Below are 18,449 nucleotides of genomic sequence, written 5' to 3' on the forward strand. Positions count from 1 at the left end.
CACCCCCCCCCCCCGTCTTTGTTTCAAAGCAGGCTGGAGTTAAAATTCAGTATGTCTCACTGACTGCCAGTGAACGTTAAAAGCTGTGACAATTCGAGGAGAGATTTCCCATTCTGGAGGAGGAGATAACATTCTTTTTTCACTGAAATAAGTGACTTTGCTTGTTTCATCATGTTGTCGGTCAGATTTCTGCAGGATTCTGTTCTGTTCTGAAAGGTGTCAGTTGATGAAATTATGTCTCGCTTGCCCTCAGCGTTTCTTGGAAGGAATGCAGAGTCTGTCAAGAACTAATCAGTTCATTTAAAATGTCCTGTCATTTCTTGTCCTCATAGCAACCCAAGGCTGACAGCTTTTACCTGCTGGCCATTCAGCTGTCAATTTCACTTTTGCCAATTTGACCCAACCTTATTCCTGCACTGTAGATAATTACATTTAGTCTCTGCTCTATTTTGCTCACTATTTAACTCACCATTTGCCAAACCTTTCCACTCTCCATTTGAAGAAAGGAGGTGCATTTCTCTGGAGCCTTTCATCATTTTTAAAGTGTGCACTTCGCTGCTGTGTGGACAAACATAACATCTTGCAGGGCAGGCTGTCACTGACAGCAATGGGTTCTTTTCATTCATTCATGGGATAAGGGGGTCGCTGGCTAGGTCAGTATTTATTGCCAGAGGCTAGGTAAGAGTCAACCACGTTGCTGTGGATCTGGAGTCACATGTAGGCCAGACCAGGTTGCTGTGGATCTGGAGTCACATGTAGGCCAGACCAGGTAAGGATGGCAGTCTCCTTCCCCAAAGGACATTAATGAACTAGATGGGTTTTTTTCTGACAATCAATAATGAATTTCTGGGCGTTATTAGACTCTGAATTCCAGATTTTTATTGAATTCAAATTCCACCATCTGCCAGGGATTCAAACCTGGGTTTCTAGGACATTACCTGGGTCCCAGTGATAATACCATTAGGTTGTTGCCTCCTGTGGGTAGTGACTCAGTCATGTGTTTTACTGACTGTGGGAGTCGGGGGTGGGTAACTGTCTGCTCTTGCTTTGAATTAATACAATGGGTCCCAACTGAGGGAACAGACCAATCTTTGGTGTGACTTTTCAGTTGAAGGATGGCATCCCAACCGTGTAGCACCCCCTCTGTTCTGCACTAGCGTGTCGGTCCAGATAGTGCAACTGGTTCCTTAAGTTGGACTAAGCTTCAAACTCTGAGAATTCTGCCCCTGATCCAGGGCTGGTTTGGGGTTGAGATGGACATTTTCCTCTTCACACTCTTCATATCACACTCCTGAAACGTAGCAACTCCAGCCTTGCAACCAGCTCTGCTTTCCCAGGTACATTCTACCCAGTACTGTTGCTTTTATTTAATTCTGTTGTCTGGCGAGGGCAAGAAATCTGAAAAAGGAGACAAGACAATTGTTTATTCTATTTTAAGATCCATTTCTTCCAGGCAAATGAAATGTTGGCCTTTATCACTAAAGGTTGGAGTTTAAAAATCTAGCAAATTTTGGGTGAGGCTATACCTGGAGAACTGTTTGGTTCCCGATTTAAGAAAGGATGTGTTGGTATTGGAGGCAGTTTATAAGAGACTCAGTATCCAAATTCCTGGAGTGAAAAGGTTGATTGATCATGAACGACTGAACAGGTTTGGCATTTATACAACGTTCCTGATGAAGAGCTTATGTTCAAAACGTCGATTCTCCTGCTCCTCGGATGCTGCCTGACCTGCTGTGCTTTTCCAGCACCACTCTTCTTGACTCTGACCTCTAGCATCTGCAGTCCTCATTTTCTTCCGATTGATTATAACCTTACTGTGAAGCCTCTTCCCACTTGAAGACGTTTTCCTCCTCCCTCCACATTCCTGATGATGAATTTGTGCTCGAAACGTCGATTCTCCTGCTCCTCGGATGCTGCCTAACCAGCTGTGCTTTTCCAGCGCTACACTTTCTGATTTATACAATAGAGTTTAGAAGAATCATACTGAAACAAATAACTTTCTGGAAGGGTTTGATAGGGTAAATGTTGAGAAGATATTTTCCACTAGTAGGGCATTCTCAAGCTAGACAACATAGTTACAGAATCGAACTGAGAGGTAGCGGAATTTCTTCTGTCAGAGGAAAGTGAACGTTTGTAATCCTGTACCCCAGAGAACTGTGAAAGCTCCATCACTGAATGAATTTAAAGAGTAGACAGATTATTGAAATATTGAGGAGTTGATGTCTATAAGGAGCAGGCAGGAAAGAGGATCTGAGGCCTGGGACAGATCAGCCACGATCTTGTAGAATGGCGGGTCAGGCCCGAGGGGGCCGAATGGCCTATTCCTGCTCCTATTTCCGATGTTACCTTAAGTTATTTTCCTTTAGCTTTCTTTGGAAAAGGAATACTGCTGGAGAGATTGTCTTCGCCTGAACACTGCCCATCAATAACTGGTGACCTTTCAGTTGAGCACAGGTGTACAGTTCGCGCCATGTCAAATGACAGTGCTTTGTTTTTTCATTTCCCCGATCCCTTCAGCACATGAGCTCAGAAGTTGTGTGAGTGTGGTTTTCAATGGGCCGAATGGCCTCCTCCTACACTGTAGGGATTCTATGATTCTACCAGTCTCTCCCCTACTCTCTCTGTCCCTGTCTGTCTCTCTCTCCCCTACGCTCTCTCTCTCTCCACCCCTACCCCTCCAAGGCCCATCATCTCAGAGCTCCATTCAATTCCACGTCTGTTCCCACAGGATGCCAGAGATTGTTTCAGAGACTGCTGGGCCCAGGGGGATTAAGTAGATCCATGTACAACTGACTAAAGCCACGCTGTTGAGAAAGAGAAAATGTCAAATTCAGGAGCTTTGGGAATTACAGTCAGGGATCTAGGTGTCCAAGCGTCCCTGGGAAGTATATGGAAAGGATGTTTGTGGCCACTGATTAGGAAAGCACAGGAATCTCTGTGTAAGCAACTCATTTCCTAAGAACCAAAACGTTCCACAAGAAGTATGCACTGCAAATCCCACACTGCGGCTTGGTCTGAGCGACTGGATTTGTTTTATAGTCATATATCTGGACATATTTATAAACGCAAGCATACATTTATGTACATAACTGGAAATAAGACTTTATTGAAAGGTGTTTTTAAGAGCATTGTTTTTTCCGATTGTTTCTTAAAGGAAATAATAATTTTAATAATAATTTGAAAATTATATGTTGCTTACAAGGATGTTGCCAGGGTTGGAGGATTTGAGCTATAGGGAGAGGCTGAATAGACTGGGGTTATTTCCCCTGGAGCATTGGAGGCTGAGGGGTGACCTTATGGTGGTTTCTAAAATCATGAGGGGCATGGATAGGATAAATAGATAAGGTATTTTCCTTGGGGTGGGGGAGTCCAGAATTAGAGGTTTAGGGTGAGAGGGGAAAGATTTAAAAGGGACTTAAGGGGCAACTTTTTCATGCAGAGGGTGGTGTGTGTCTGGAATGAGCTGCCAGAGGAAGTGGTGAAGGCTGGTACAATTACAACATTTCAAAGACACCTGGATGGGTATATGAATAGGAAGGGGTAAGAGGGATATGGGCCAAATGCTGGCAAATGGGACTAGATTAATTTAGGATATCTGGTTGGCATGGATGAGTTGGATCAAAGGGTCAGTTTCCATGCTGTACATCTCTGACTCAATGCTGATACCATCAACATTGTAATCCAAAACTGTCAACCAACCCCACTATCTCAAATTACTGTCATCATACGTCTGCTCAGTACTGAACTGGCCAGTGTGTAAGTTCCAGGTTCAACTGCAGCACCCTGTTCTCCAAGCCCAACCCCCCTAGTCTGAGACTGTCTCAGCTGACACAACATCAATAGTGTTACAAGGTCTGCTTCGAGATACAGAGTTGATGAAGGATTGTTCATTCAGGATTTTATTTGGAAAAGCTCTGGAAATGGGGAATAACAACCAAAGGTCTAGCAGGTGGCCTTTAGGGAAGGATAGCTGCTGGACTACAGGATGCGCTCCAGCTTACAGGTAAATCCAGCCCTTTGAAGTGGCCCAGATCGCCTGCAGGATTGCTGCAAGGCCTAACGTCTGTGAAAAGGTGGACGCCACCCAGCGGAGAAGGCTGTCCATCACTTTGCTAACTAGGAACAGGCAAAATTTCCAGTGGCATTCACATCCCGAGATTAGATTTCAAAGAATGGCCATGCTGTTATCATTCTGCGGTGGGCACAGCTTGTTGGATCATTGCACACATTGACCACAACATCTGACACTCTGGTATAAAAGGCTTCCAACCTACCCTGTGTACAATCAGTTGGTTAGTCAATCTGTGACAGTCAGTCAGCTATGTATTTAATGTAATAGGTATATAAGGAAGCATAGACCCCAGACTATATTTAGTGTACATAGTCATATTGGTGTACACTGTTAATTGTTAATAAACTTCCAGATATCTGTTTCAATAGGACCTGATGCTGCTATGGAGTAGTGAAGCTTTCCTTCGATTGTCTCGGAGCTTGCATGGATGTACTCTGTGGAGTTTGCCTCCTCATTTCAGGAATGATATGACTGTCATGGAGAGACTGCAACAAAGGTTCACCAGACTTGTTCCTGGGATGGTAGGACTGTCCCTACAAAAACTAATTGGGCCTGTATCTGTGAAGAATGAGAATGGAGAATGAGAGGTGATCTCATTAAAACTTACTAAATACTTGAAAGGGTGGACAGGGTAGATGTAGGTAAGATGTTTCTCCTGGTTAAGAACCAGGGAGCACAATTCAAAAACAATTAGGCAGATACTACTTAGGCCTGAGAATTCATTTCATTCGGAAGGGGCAAACCTTTGGAATTCTCTACTGCAGAGGGCTGTGGAAGTTTCGGATGTTGAGGTTGGTAGGTTTCTGATTGCCTGTGATGTTATGGGGATAGGGTTGATAAAAGACCTTGAAATGATTGATCAGTCATTGACTGGGATGTTAGGCTTGATGGGCTGAATGGCCTGCATGACGAACATGTAAGAAAACCCCATCCCATCACCTGGTGATTCATGATGCCAGGAAAACACAACAGCATGTGAACTTGGTGATTTCAACCGGGCAGAGGGCTGAAACTGATGGGAGTAATATCTTTTCACTCAAGTAGCATGCAAGCCTCATTATCCATGAAGCATCCGGATGCAGCCCATTCCTGCTGAGTTTTGAAGGAACCTCAATATCACTTTATCACCATCAACTGGGCAATCATTTCGGACCTGTTTAGCATTCGAATCATTTATCTTTCAGGGATTCTTTTTATTTCCTTTTTAGGCACTCAAAGCATTGCAGCGAGTTTCAGTGATACAATGTTATGACTGTCCATGACGGGTTCGAATACATCCCCTTCAGATCTACGCCTCTCTACTACTGCATTAACCCAGCCAAACCCCTGTCTGCTTTCACTCTTTCCTCTGCTTTCCATTATCTCCAGACGTTGGCCAAGCTCAGTGACCCCTGTCAGCCATGACACCTGGCCTGATTGGGCCTGTTAGAGTGGAGGTCTCGAATGCCCTGACGTGGGGGGCACCTTTGTCAGTCCAGCCTGGTGCAGGAGCTTGCGAGATGAAACCAGCCCTGGGGCTACCACCTCTTGATCTGCCCCTTGAGGGAGCGCCATGTAACCACCAATCGTCCAACACTGCCACCTACACGTGGCACCATTCTACTGGGATGGGAGTGGGGCGGGGAGACTTGATTAGCTTATTGTTGGCTATCAAACAAAGGGCCTTCCTCCTCTATCTCTAACATTTCAACACAGAAGTGCTTCAGAACAATATTAATGCTGACTATAACCTTTCTGTGGTGTGACTGGGAGCAGTGCCCAGAGGATTAATCATTCATTTCTGGAGGTTGGTAACTGCTATCCAGATCTCAGGGGAGGGAGGGAAGGGCTTATTGCCTAGTCACGGTAACCACCAGGATGCCCCTGTCGAGTGGATTTATATTGTTTTGGAACAAACTAAGCAAAGTGGGTCAGGGATCGGGACTGCAGGTCTATCGGGTGTGATAACTCTTTCATTCACCTTCCTGCTGTCATCTGGAAGCTTCCGCTGTATTAACTGAGCAGGAGAATGCAACGCACTACTTAAAGAGGCCAAGTGGCTGAATACTGGACGTGGTTAGTTGGGGAAATGTGCCTTGCTCCCTAGTGAAGACTGGAATTTAAATAATGGGTTGATTTTTCTCATCATTGTGCTGCGATAGCCCCTTGGGTCAAGGAGGCGTTCCTTATTCTTCAGACTTGCTGGACATGAGGTGCTTTGATATGAATTATGTTCTGTTGGCCTGGATGTGTAATTAACAGCACTGGATTGACTAGAAACACAAACTGAAACGTCAAAATGATTTACAAAGCTGTTGGTGGTAAGATCAAAGGTGGATTTGATTTTGTTTTTTTGATACGGTGGGAGTGGGCCAGGCCTGGGATGCTCAAGAGCGTCGAAGCCCAGGTTGTTTCCCATCATGCTGTGGTGTGACATCAACATCCAGGAATCACTTCATATTGCTACAGCTGCTTGCAATGAATCATAGAATCACTACAGTGTGCAAACAGTCCCTTCAGCCCAACAGGTCCACACCGACCCTCCGAAGACTAACCCACCCACACCCATTTCCCTATCCTATTATCCTATATTTGTCCCTGACCAATACGCCTAACCTACGCATCCCTGAACACTATGGGAAATTTAGCATGGCTAATTCACCTGACTTGCACATCTTTGGATTGTGGGAGGAAGCCGCAGCATCCGAAGGCAACCCACACAGACACCGGGAGAATGTGCAAACTCTACACAGAGAGTCGCCCGAGGCTGGAATTGAACCTGGATTGCTGTGAGGCAGCAGTGCTAACCAGTGTCGCCCCAATGAGTCAGTGTCTCATTGGCAACTACCAGCCACCAAGAACTGCAGTGCATTCATTGTACCTAATCAACCCTGGAGGCTGTCTTTCTTTTATTTATTCATGAGATGTGGGCAACTCTGGCTGGGCTGGCATGTATTGGCTGTCTCTAGTTGCCCCTTGAGAAGATAGATGGTAGGTGGGTTTGGAAGGTGCTGTCTAAGTCTGTCATAACAAGCACAGAGATATTCTTTGTCCAACTATGAGACTGGCTTGACAAAGACAACTATAAGCCATCAGACCTGAGTGTAAACACAAGGCTCTCACGGGTGTCTGGAGGCAGTGGTACAGGATAAAATATATCACATAAGGAATGAATGCAGAATTGAAAGAGGGCAAGAGACCCAACAGCTCATAGAAACCAATGACATGCTTGGCTTCCTCACCTCAAGATGACCTATAGCCCAGTCACTCAGGGGTCACCCTACAATGACGGAAGCTCGGCGAGGGCAGGGAGGTAGTCTCACTGGAGAGAAACTCTTCTGTTGACTCAACTGAACCTTCAGTGTAAGCATCCCCGACTGCATTCCTCACTATCCCATCCAGCTCAGCCTCAACGCTGCCACTCTGGAGTGAAGTTGATTGAATAGTTGAGAATCTCTGGAGTAGGTGGCACCCATGCTGAAATTCTGGAAAACACGACCGAGATACACTCCTGGCATGGACATACAACCTCATATCCCACATCTGGGAAGGGGAGGTGGAAGGGAGTTGGTAGGTTGTTTCGATGTGTTTTTAGTGTGGAGACTGAATGCTGCCTGAAGGATGTAACTCCAGGCAGGGTCGGTGCTTTGCTGCAAATGCAGAGTGTGGCAGGAGATCTCAGTGGTTTCTGCTGTTCTAGTGATGCCTGCATGGGAGTGTGGCACAAAACAATGACCATTTGAAAGCCCACATAAAGTGCTGCCATTAATGCTGCTAAGGAGACTGGAAATGCAGAAAATTCGGGATCACTGGTTGCTTGGTGCTGCTGAGAGCTGGGTCTCACGGAAGCCCAGGAACAGTGGCATTCTGCTCAGAGCAGCAACTGAGTTGGAGTCATGTTGGTGATTAGATGCTGGCCTTGGAAATCCAGTGGTCTGCAGTCTCAGGAGAAGAGATTGAGCTACTTGGAGGCAAACAGTTATCAGGGTAATCTGAATTGGAGCTACCATAGAGGCAAATTAGAGGCTAGAACCTTGGAAGAGAGGAGGTGAAATCCCTTGTGAGAAAAACAGAGCATTTAAGATTTTTTTTGTAACTCGCAGTGATCACTGATGCCTAGGTGGGCTGTTGAGGTTTCTCTTAGACGTGCCTGGCATTTCTGGTGCAACTTGTTCATTTATTAATTTATGCCTCCCTCATGTTAATTCTGAATGTTATATGTATAAGATATTTAGAATTGCATACTTGCTTTGCTGAGATGTGTGTAATTAAAAAGAATTGCATTGATGGAATCATGAGGCTTCATTCTGTTCGCAAATATGAAGGATTTCAAATTTCACATTACTTACAGCAAATGTTACTGATCCGAACAAAATCGTAATTATGTTATGGTTGCTGAAGTATCTAAAGGAAGTTCCCGAAGAGAAAACTTCAGACTGTGGTTGGATGACCTGCCAGGTGTCCCAGGCTTACTTTGACACACATTGACTGAAGGGGGCAGAAATGGGATGAGTTTAGAAAGTTTCTCAGTGATCACAGAGTGCAAACCATGAAGCAGGGTGACTGAGAAAGGGCACTCGGCCCAATGTATGGCATTGAAGTGATCCAAAGGAGGTCAGCCAGGTGGATCTATTGGAATATGAGCTCCCTGATTAGACCAGATTAACAGCCCCAATCAGGGAGCCCTGGCTGACAGATATAGGCTGGAGCGTCTGAAGCTTTGTTCACTCTAGGAGCTGGCTGTGAGCTAGCTGGGTCCGTGTTGTGTACTATGCGCGTGTAAATAAAGAGTGACTTGGTGATGGAACACTGGCTTCTGTGGAGTTATTACAGGCACCAATGGGAATTTCACGCAGATGCAGGAGGGGAGGAACTCCTCTGAGGCTGAGGCAGTGCAGAGGGAGATAAATTCTGGTTGAAAGGTACTTCAGGTGTGACGTGAAGGAGCATAATGGGCAATGACCTCTGTCCCTTGCAGAAGAAAATTCCCACGTAAAAACTTAAAAGTTTGACCGTGTGTGTGTGTGTCTGTGTATGTGTGGCTGTGTTTGTCTATGTGAGCCTTTGTACCTATGTGTGAGTGTCTGAGTGTGTGCCTGAGTGTGTGTTTGTGTATTTGTCTGTGTGTGTTTGTGTGTCTGTCCGTGAGTGTGTGAGTATATGTATATATGTGTGTGTTTGTGTATATGTGCCAGTGTGTTTGCATGTGTGTCTGTGTGTATGTATTTGTGTGTCTGTCTGTCCGTGTGTGTATGTTGTGTGTATGTGTCTGTGTGTGTGCGCATCTGTGTGTGTGTCTGTCCGTCTGTGTATGTGTGCTGAGATTCAGAGGCATCTGGATAAACTCAGTAGTTTGCTTACTCTTTCTGTGGGAATCTGAAGGGTTTAGAATTCTACAGCAAATGAATTGTTTACTTAGCGTCCAGTAAAAATGCAGGAACTGCCTTATCTCGGAGGACTGTGATTATTCCAATTGGGAACTGTTCCACACAGATATTCCTGACAGCATCAGGCAGCAGCACTTGGTGAGCATTCAGGCATTTGTTAATGCTTCAACTGGCTGAAGTGGTTTTATTTAATCAAAAATAAACACTCCTGTAAATAAATAAAAACTGCTGTCCTATTGCATTGCCTCAGAAATAACGCTGGATCTGTCATCTCCCAAATCAAAAGAGAACTTCCTGTCACTTTGTGGTCATTATCTTATAGAAATTGCTGTACATTCCAGTGTTCAATTCTTTGCAATCGGTCACCCATATTTCCTTCCACTCACCAGCCTAGTCCTTCCAAGTGAGGGGGAGTGGGGAGGTGAGTGAACTGAAAGTTACATTTATATTGGGTGTGATTTTGCAACTATAGTTCACTTCAGTTTGCTGGATACACAAGAGGATCTGCCAATACTCAACCTGTGGTACAAGAAAGTTAACAGGGGCGTGGGAATCTGATCTGGAGGGTAGATGTTGCAATATGTGGCTTGATGGGCCCATAATCTCCCTGCTACCCCAGGGATTCTATGAAGGGCAAACTCTGGGAGGTGCAACCTGTCATTATCCACCATGATTGGTCACTGTCAAGGAAGAGGACACTATTATTGCTCCATTACTTAATCCAATGAAAGTTAGCACAGAATCGATGGGCTGAACGGCCTACTTCTGTTCCTATATCTTATGGATTCCATCTTCAAAATGGGAGTTCTTGACCTTCAATGGGAAAGCATTTTTATAACAGAGGAACTTCCTGATGATGGACATTGGATGGTGAAATTTAGTTTAACTGGGTCTGACCCCACTTTCCCTGCCGCACCCCGCCCCGTCCCCATCATCCTGCACTGCCCATGCAACCATCCCCTCCTCCCTAACACCTGGGTGGGACAAAAAGGGGCCTTTAGTATCATTCCTGGAGGCTAAATCGAGCCATATTGAGAAAGGTTTGCACCTTATCAAAAGGTCTCTGTAACTAATCATAGAAACCCTACAGTGCAGAAAGAGGCCATTTCAGCCCATTGAGTCTGTACCAACCCTCTGAACAGCATCCAACCCCAGCCCCTACACTATCACTATAACCCTACACATACCATGGCTAACCCACCTAACCTGCACAATTTAGCACGGCCAAACCACCTAACCTGCACATCTTTGGATTGTGGGAGGAAACTGGAGCACCCAGAGGAAACCCACACAGACACAGGGAGAATGTGCAAACTCCACACGGACAGTCACCCGAGGCGGGAATCGAACCTGGATCCCTGGCGCTGTGAGATTCTTAGCCACTGTGCTGCCCAATTTTCGCATAAATTGAGAGAGGGCTGCTCATGTCACATAAACTAAGCCAAAGGTTCCATTTGGGTTGCTATGATTATCTCTCACTATTATAATCTTATCGTATTAGTTCTAGTCACCTTGTTACAGGAAGGACATTATTAAGCTGGAGAGGGTTCCCAGGATGTAGCCGGGAATGGACGGTTTGAGTTATAAAGAAAGGCTGGATAGGCTGTTCACTGGAGCTTGGGATGTTGAGGGGTGACCTTATAGAGGTTTATAAAACCAGGAGAGGTATAGATAAGGTGGACGGCAGTTGTCTTTACCCTAGGGTGGGGCACCTCAAGACCCAGAGAGCATATTCTTAAGGTGAGAGCAGAAAGATTTAAAAAGAGACATGAGGGGCAATGTTTTAATACAGATAGTGGCTCATGTGCGGAATGAACTGCCAGAGGATGTGGTGGATGTGAGCACAGTTACAATGTTTAAAAAACACTTATAAGGAATGTTAGGAGGGATACGGGCCAAGGAACAGGCAGGTAGGACTAGTTTACTTTGGGATTATGGTTGGCGTGGACTGGTTGGACTGAAGGGTGTGTCTCTGTGCTGGGTGACTCGATGACCTTGTGACTTTGCTGGGAGTACAGCTGGGTGGGACTCAAGAAAAAATCTACGGTTGTAGTTGCTGCACTGCTTACTCTGGTCGATCAGCCGACAAGTACTTGTTGTCAAACACAAATGAGAATCCTTTGGTGTGTGGCTAGTGCTCAAAAACCTGGCAATGGAGTGGACCTGTTCCTGAGACGGGCAAAGACTATCCAGTGAACGAGGGACAAAAGTGAATAATTCAAAGTTAGAATCTTCCATCCGAGTGGCTGCTGAACTTGATGGGACTGCTTCTGAAAGAGACCTTCCATTACATTGTGCTGGTATTACCTCCCCGAAACCAGACTGTCAGCAGGAGTAATGATCTATAAATATTTGAAGAATGCTCATTCGGTCCAATGAGAGTGTTAGCCCCAGGGGACATTTGAGATAGGGTTGTGTGTGTGAGATGGAATGTACTGTATTGTTGGAATGATATGTCAGGTTGCACCTCCCAGAATTTGCTCTTCGGTGTTGTATATTGACCCAAGTGCAGTGGGACGTCTAACCTTTGTGGAGCTGGATTTTCTGTTGTTGCTCTGAAGTTCAGTGAGGAAGGTTAAAACCACCAACAGTACAGAAGAGAAAGGAACTCTAACCTTTAGTCTGCTAGAGATTGGGTTAAACTTTCTATTTATACAGCTAAACATAATGCAAATGCTAAATCACCAACTTGGTCTTTCTCACTTGCTCAGTCTTGTCCTGACCCTCACACAAACACATGCAGCATTGTCCACCCACCTCTGAGCAGAACCACCTCACTCTGACTTCCTAACTGGCCTCCTCATTACTGTGTGGTCCATACAGTTCCCTCAACCTCATTGTCCTGTCAAGCCTGTTTACCACGTGCGAGTCCCCAGCAGAACAGCAGGATCTCCGCAAGCTGAGGGGTGGAGGGATAATGTTTCTGCACGGATCTGGACATTTGGAGGACTCTACCTCACATCATCCGCTGCCCAAAACTTTGTCCATACCTTTATTGCTCCCAAACCTAACTATGCCAACACACGTCTATCGAGCAGCCCATCTTTCACCCTCCATAAACTATAGCCTGCCCAAATCTCTGCATCTCCACTCTCAGTAAATCCCTTTTGCCTCTCACTCAGGTGCCCACTGACCTATGCTGGGGTGCAGTTCACTATCACCTTGGCTTTTAAGTGCTCATCCCAGTGTTCAAATTCGACAATGGCCCCACGCTTCCCAATCGCTGTGACATCCTCCAATCCTTGTGGGAACTCTGCGCTCCTCCATCTTCCTCCAATCCTTGTGGGAACTCTGCGCTCCTCCATCTTTGAGCCCCTTATGCAGCAAGGATGGCTTCACCTCTCCAACAGTGCCTTCAGCTAGCTAGTCCTCAAGCTCAACAATCTCTCTGTTTGTTTCAATCACCTTTAAGATGTTTCTTAAATAATAGCTCTTTGTCCAGGCTTTTAGTCATCAATCATACTGTTACAATCCTTGGCTCAGTATAAGTTTTGTTTCAGTGGGGAACAGAGGGACATTTGGCTGAAATTTTTCTTCTTATCAGGACACATGCAAGAATACCAAATTTCCAACGATCACAACAAATTATACCGGAGGGAAAAAGACTGCTGATTGGTTGGCTCTATTTATTGAGGCATTGTCACGGAGAAAACAATGGCATTATATCGGCTCCTCAACTTTCTGGGTAATTCAAAAGGGTATTAGTTTGAACACATTCTCTTTGCTTTCAGAGAATGGGTCCCTGCAGGGTGTATATAATTGAGGCTGATACTGTAGCACAATAGAGTGTCATTCTGTTGGAACTGTCATCATTCAAATGAAATGTGAAGATTATAAAATATTATATTATAGAAGCAGGAGTAGGCCATTCAGCCCATTAACTGAGGCAGTTAGAGCAATTGCTGCTGTGACTCGGATTCGAACTGAGGTTGCTGCGGCCACAACGCAGAGTACTAACCACTATACAATCATGGCATCCCAGGGCTTTTGCCCGAAACGTCAATTTTACTGCTCCTCGGATGCTGCCTGAACTGCTGTGCTCTTCCAGCACCACTAATCCAGAATCCGGTTACCAGCATCTGCAGTCATTGTTTTTACCCATTCAGCCCATTAAGCCTGTTCCAACATTCAAAGAGTTCACGGATGATATGAAGTGATAGAATTCCTACAGTACGTAAACAGGCCATTCGGCCCATCAAGTCACACCGACTCTCCAAAGAGCATCACACCCTCCTCTCCCTGTAACTCTCTATTTCCAATGGCGAATCCACCTAACCTGCACATCCCAGGACACTACGGGCCATTTAGCATGGCCAGTCCACCTAACCTGCACTTCTTTGGACTGTGGGAGGAAACCAGAGCACCTGGCAAAAACCCACGCAGACACGGGGAGGAATGTGCAAACTCCACACAGACAATCGTCCAAGGTTGGAATCAAACCCAGGTCCCTGGTGCTGTGAGGCAGCAGTGCTAACCACTGTGCCACTCCTACGTGGTGTGATCCTGTATATGGATCTTATATCTATAAATTGAGGTGATGCCTGCCATTTTAAGTGTATATGCAGCAAATGCTTCATTAACTGGCACCTACGGAACCAGGAGAGTGCCTCTTGATTAAAAAGTCTGGATAACCACAGTCAACCCTGACCAAGTGAAGTTTCGAGACATCAACATGCCTCAAACAATCCGCATAAAAAACCTCAACACACCTCCACAAACCAATGTGGAACACACAGTAAGTAATGCAAGGGGTAACACATCACGGTAACACTTTATTTACAGCATAAATACTGAGACCGTGCGGTAGAGAGAATGTTTGCTGGTTTATTAAGAATGCTGGTTGTTAAGGTACAGGTTAAAACAAAGTTTGCTGGTATTAAAGATCTCATGGTTCTACTTTGAAGAAGAGAGAGATTGCTTATACAATCCTTACAGTATGGAAGTAGGCCATTTGGCCCATTGAATCTACACCAACCCTCAAAAGAGCATCCCAACCAGACCCATCCCTTTCCCTGCATTTCCCATGGCCAATCCACTTAACCTCCACACCATTTAGTGTGGCCAGTCCAACTACCCCACACAGACACGGGGAGAATGTGCAAACTCCAAACAGTCACCTGAGGCTGCAATTGAACCCGGGTCCCTTGGGCTGTGAGGCAGCAGTGTTAACCACTGAGCCACCGTGCCACCAGGCTCGCTAGTGTTCCTGATGAAGGGCTGTGGCCCGAAATGTTGATTTTCCTGCTCCTCGGAGCTGCCTGATGTGCTGTGCTTTTCCAGCAACACACTCTCAACTCTGATCTCCAGCATCTCACTGTCTCTAGTGTTCCGCCCAATTTTACCCCTCGGCCAACACCACTGAAACATACCACGTAGTCTGACTCACTACTGTCATGGGATCTTGCTGTGCTCATGTTTCAACCGTTCCTACACGGCAGCACTTCAAAGGTATCTAATTGTTTGCACAGTGTTTTAGGACAACCTCTAGTCTTGAAGCATGCTGTAGATAAGTAAGTTTTCTGCCGAAGCAAGGGCCTGGTCTGGCCTGGTCTCTTGGTTGAAGTGGTAACTGGCCAATGGTACTGGTCAATCTGAGTAAAATTGTGCTGAATGTTTTTCCCTGCTTTCCCCTTTAGGAGAGAAGTGGTACAAGCACCACTTGACATACAAGATCATAAACTGGCCAAGGTACTTGGAACAAAGCCGGGTGAAGATGGCGGTGAGAACGGCCTTTGAGCTGTGGAGTAACACATCGCCGCTGACCTTCTGGGAGGTGATGGATGGCCCTGCGGACATCCGCTTGGCGTTCTACCAGGGGGAGCACAACGACGGAATTGGCAACGCTTTCGATGGACCAGGTGCTGACTGCTGTCTCATTGTAAGACTTTTACTTTAACACGCTGTCTTACTGAGTGTCTGCATTCACCTCAGGATCGACAAGCTGAGGGAGGAGGAGGAGGAGTGCGAGGGCATTTCCGTGTTCAAAAACACTCCTGGAATCCTCTTCCGAAGGAACTTTCAAAAGGGAACTGGACCTGGACTTGAAAAGGGAAATAAATTGCTGGGCTCTGGGTCAAGAGTAAGGGGGACTGGGATGAATTTTACAGCTCATCCAATGAGCTGGCATGAAACCAATGGACCAAGTGGTCTTGTCCAATGCTGTATGATCCTATCAGCTGATTGACCAGGCTCACTCGACTGACAATGTACATCTCAATCCTAAACACCTGCACGCACTGTTAGAATAAATTAATCTTGAAACGACAAGAAATGTATGTTGTCTAGCATCAGGAGATAAGTGTCTCTGATACCCTTCATGGTTAAACAGCTTACCCAGCTCAGTCTGGGGGTATGGGTGTATTATAAAACCCTGCACCTGAACAAAGCTGAGGACATAGGAGAATTAGAATCCCTACTGTGCAGAAAGAGGCCCCTTGACCCATCGAGTCCACACCGACCCTCCAAACAGCATTCCACCCAGACCCACCTCATACCTGTAATCCTGCATTTCCAATGCCAATCCAGCTCACCTACACATCCCTGGACACTATTGGCAATTGAGCATGGCTAATCCATTTAATATGCACATCGTTGGACTATGGGAGGAAACCAGAGCACCCGGAGGAAACCCACGCAGACACGGGGAAAACATGCAAACTCCACACAGACAATTGCCTGAGACTCGAATCAAACCCAGGACCCTGGCGCTTTGGGGCAGCAGTGCTAACCACTGAGCCATCATGCCATCACCAATGTATTGGGAACAATACATTAATTTAGAACTTCATAGATGAATGTAAGGGGCTGGAAATGACTACATGCACCTGTTTAATACTTTAGCTACTCCTGTTTAACTCTTCAGTATTAGGTCACACTTTTTGACTCAGTATTAGAACCATTACTGGTGATGGCATGGATTTGAGGTATTGACTCAGTAAAAAAAGCCAGGAGGAAGTGCAAAGCCTTTGTAGAATCTTACTGAGAATGTCGGTGGTTTGGTTTTCATGCTCTCAGGATAGATGAGTCATAGAAATATACAGCAGGGAAATAGACCCTTCAATCCAACTCGTCCATGCCGACCGGATATCCTAAATTAATTTTGGGTCCCATTTGCCAGCAGTTGGCCCATAACCCTCTAAACCCTTTCTATTCGTATACCCATCCAGATGCCTTTTAAATGATGTAATTGTACCAGCCTCCATTTCCTCTGGCAGCTCATTCCATACACGCACCACCCTCTATCTGAGGAGCTTGCCCTTACATCCCTTTTAAATCTTTTCCCTCTCACCCTGAACCTATGCTCTCTAATTTTAGACACCCCCACCCCAGCGAAAAAGTGTTGTCTACTCACCCTATCCATGCCCCTCATAATTTTATAAACCTCTATAAGGTCACCTCTCAGTTTCCAACACTCCAGGGAAAACAGCCCCAGCCTGTTCAGCCTCTCCCTATAGCTCAAATCCTCCAACCCTGACAACATCCTTGGAAATCGTTTCTGAACCCTTTCAAGTTTCACAACATCCTTCTGATTGCAGGGAGACCAGAATTGCACGCAGTATTCCAAAAGTGGCCTAACTAATGTCCTGTACAGTTGCAACATCACCTCGCAACTCCTACCCTCAATGCACTGACCATTAATGTGGGATATCTGGTTGGCATGGATGGGTTCCATGGAAGGATCTGTTTCTGTGCTGTGCAACTCTATGATTCTATGTCCAGTTCCCTTTCTGGGATATAATGGCTGAGGCAGAAACTATATGGATTTCCTCAAGGTGTCTGCAGTAGGATCAGGTCTATGCCTGAATGACTGAAAATGAACAGGCTTCCCTGAACATGTCCATGTTATCGTAAAGGAACACACTGCCTGTACATTTCCATGTAAATCTTTCATCATTCTGAGCTTGGACGCATCGTTAGTAACTTTTCTTTGAGTAAATATATAGTTAACCCTTTACTTCTTTTAGATTAAATTACTTACAGTGTGGAAACAGGCCCTTCGGCCAACAAGTCCACACTGCCCTGCCGAAGCACAACCCACCCAGACCCCTACATCTAACACTACAGGCAATTTAACATGGCCAATTCACCTAACCTGCACATTCTCGTACCGTGAGAGGAAACTCACACAGACACAGGGAGAACGTGCAATCTCCACACAGTCAGTCACCTGAGGTGGGAATTGAACCCGGGTCTCTGGCGCTGTGAGGCAGCAGTGCTAACCACTGTGCCACTGTGCCACCCACCGTTCTCGCTTTCTCCTGCACTGTGTGTCTATTACTCGGCAGAAACCTCACTTTTAGGAGAAGCAGGTTTTTCCTTTTACTGAGATTCACCAGGAAATGGAAGATTCCCAACTGAAATCACCCTCCTGTATCCAAATTCCAGAGTTGACAGCTGTGCAGCGAGATAATTAAGATACGGGAGTATCGGAACAGGGCAGGTGAATGCACGCTCACTCGAATGGTCAACAACCACATGGACTGACAGATCGACAATCTGAACATTCCTGGTTCTGTTCCTGGTCCCGTTCCCAGTTCCCAAGTCTTAGTCCTGCTCCTCGTATGGCTCCAAAGCTGTTGGCCGAACATCACCCTCAGGTGCTACTCCAATCCAATCCCTGCCCATTTACAGGCAATTCCTGGTAGATAGATTCAAATCAGTTGTAGGCAATTATCCATGAGTTTAATATTGAGAAAACTGAGCATTGAGCCAATGATCCCATCCCTCCATCTGACCTGAGAGAACTGACCTGATCCTTCCCTCTGACCCCCAGTATCTGACAGAAAGGGGTGCCCAGTAAAGCTCAGCAGCAAAGTTCCCTCGAAATTCCTTGTGGAATGTGTCTGTGGAATTCATTGCTGCAGAAGGCTTTGGAGGCCAAGTCATTCGTGCATTTAAGACAGAGATGGATAGTCTCTTGATTGGCAAGGGGATCAAGAGTTACAGGAGAATGGGGCTGAGAAGCATATCACCCATGATCGAGCGGTGGAGCAGATTTGATGGGCTGAATG

General features: G+C 45.8%; 1 protein-coding gene across 1 annotated transcript in view; it reads left to right on the forward strand.

Annotated features, from left to right (window-relative positions):
• mmp28 (matrix metallopeptidase 28) overlaps positions 1-18,449 on the forward strand; it is a 98,958-nt gene that overhangs the window by 53,149 nt on the left and 27,360 nt on the right. The window contains exon 4 of the mRNA XM_043718782.1: positions 15,075-15,296. Within this exon, the coding sequence (XP_043574717.1) occupies positions 15,075-15,296 (222 nt within the window). The remainder of the gene's footprint in view (positions 1-15,074; positions 15,297-18,449) is intronic.

This window comes from Chiloscyllium plagiosum, chromosome 28 (genome assembly GCF_004010195.1).
Source record: "Chiloscyllium plagiosum isolate BGI_BamShark_2017 chromosome 28, ASM401019v2, whole genome shotgun sequence".
In the NCBI taxonomy this organism is placed as follows: domain Eukaryota; kingdom Metazoa; phylum Chordata; class Chondrichthyes; order Orectolobiformes; family Hemiscylliidae; genus Chiloscyllium; species Chiloscyllium plagiosum.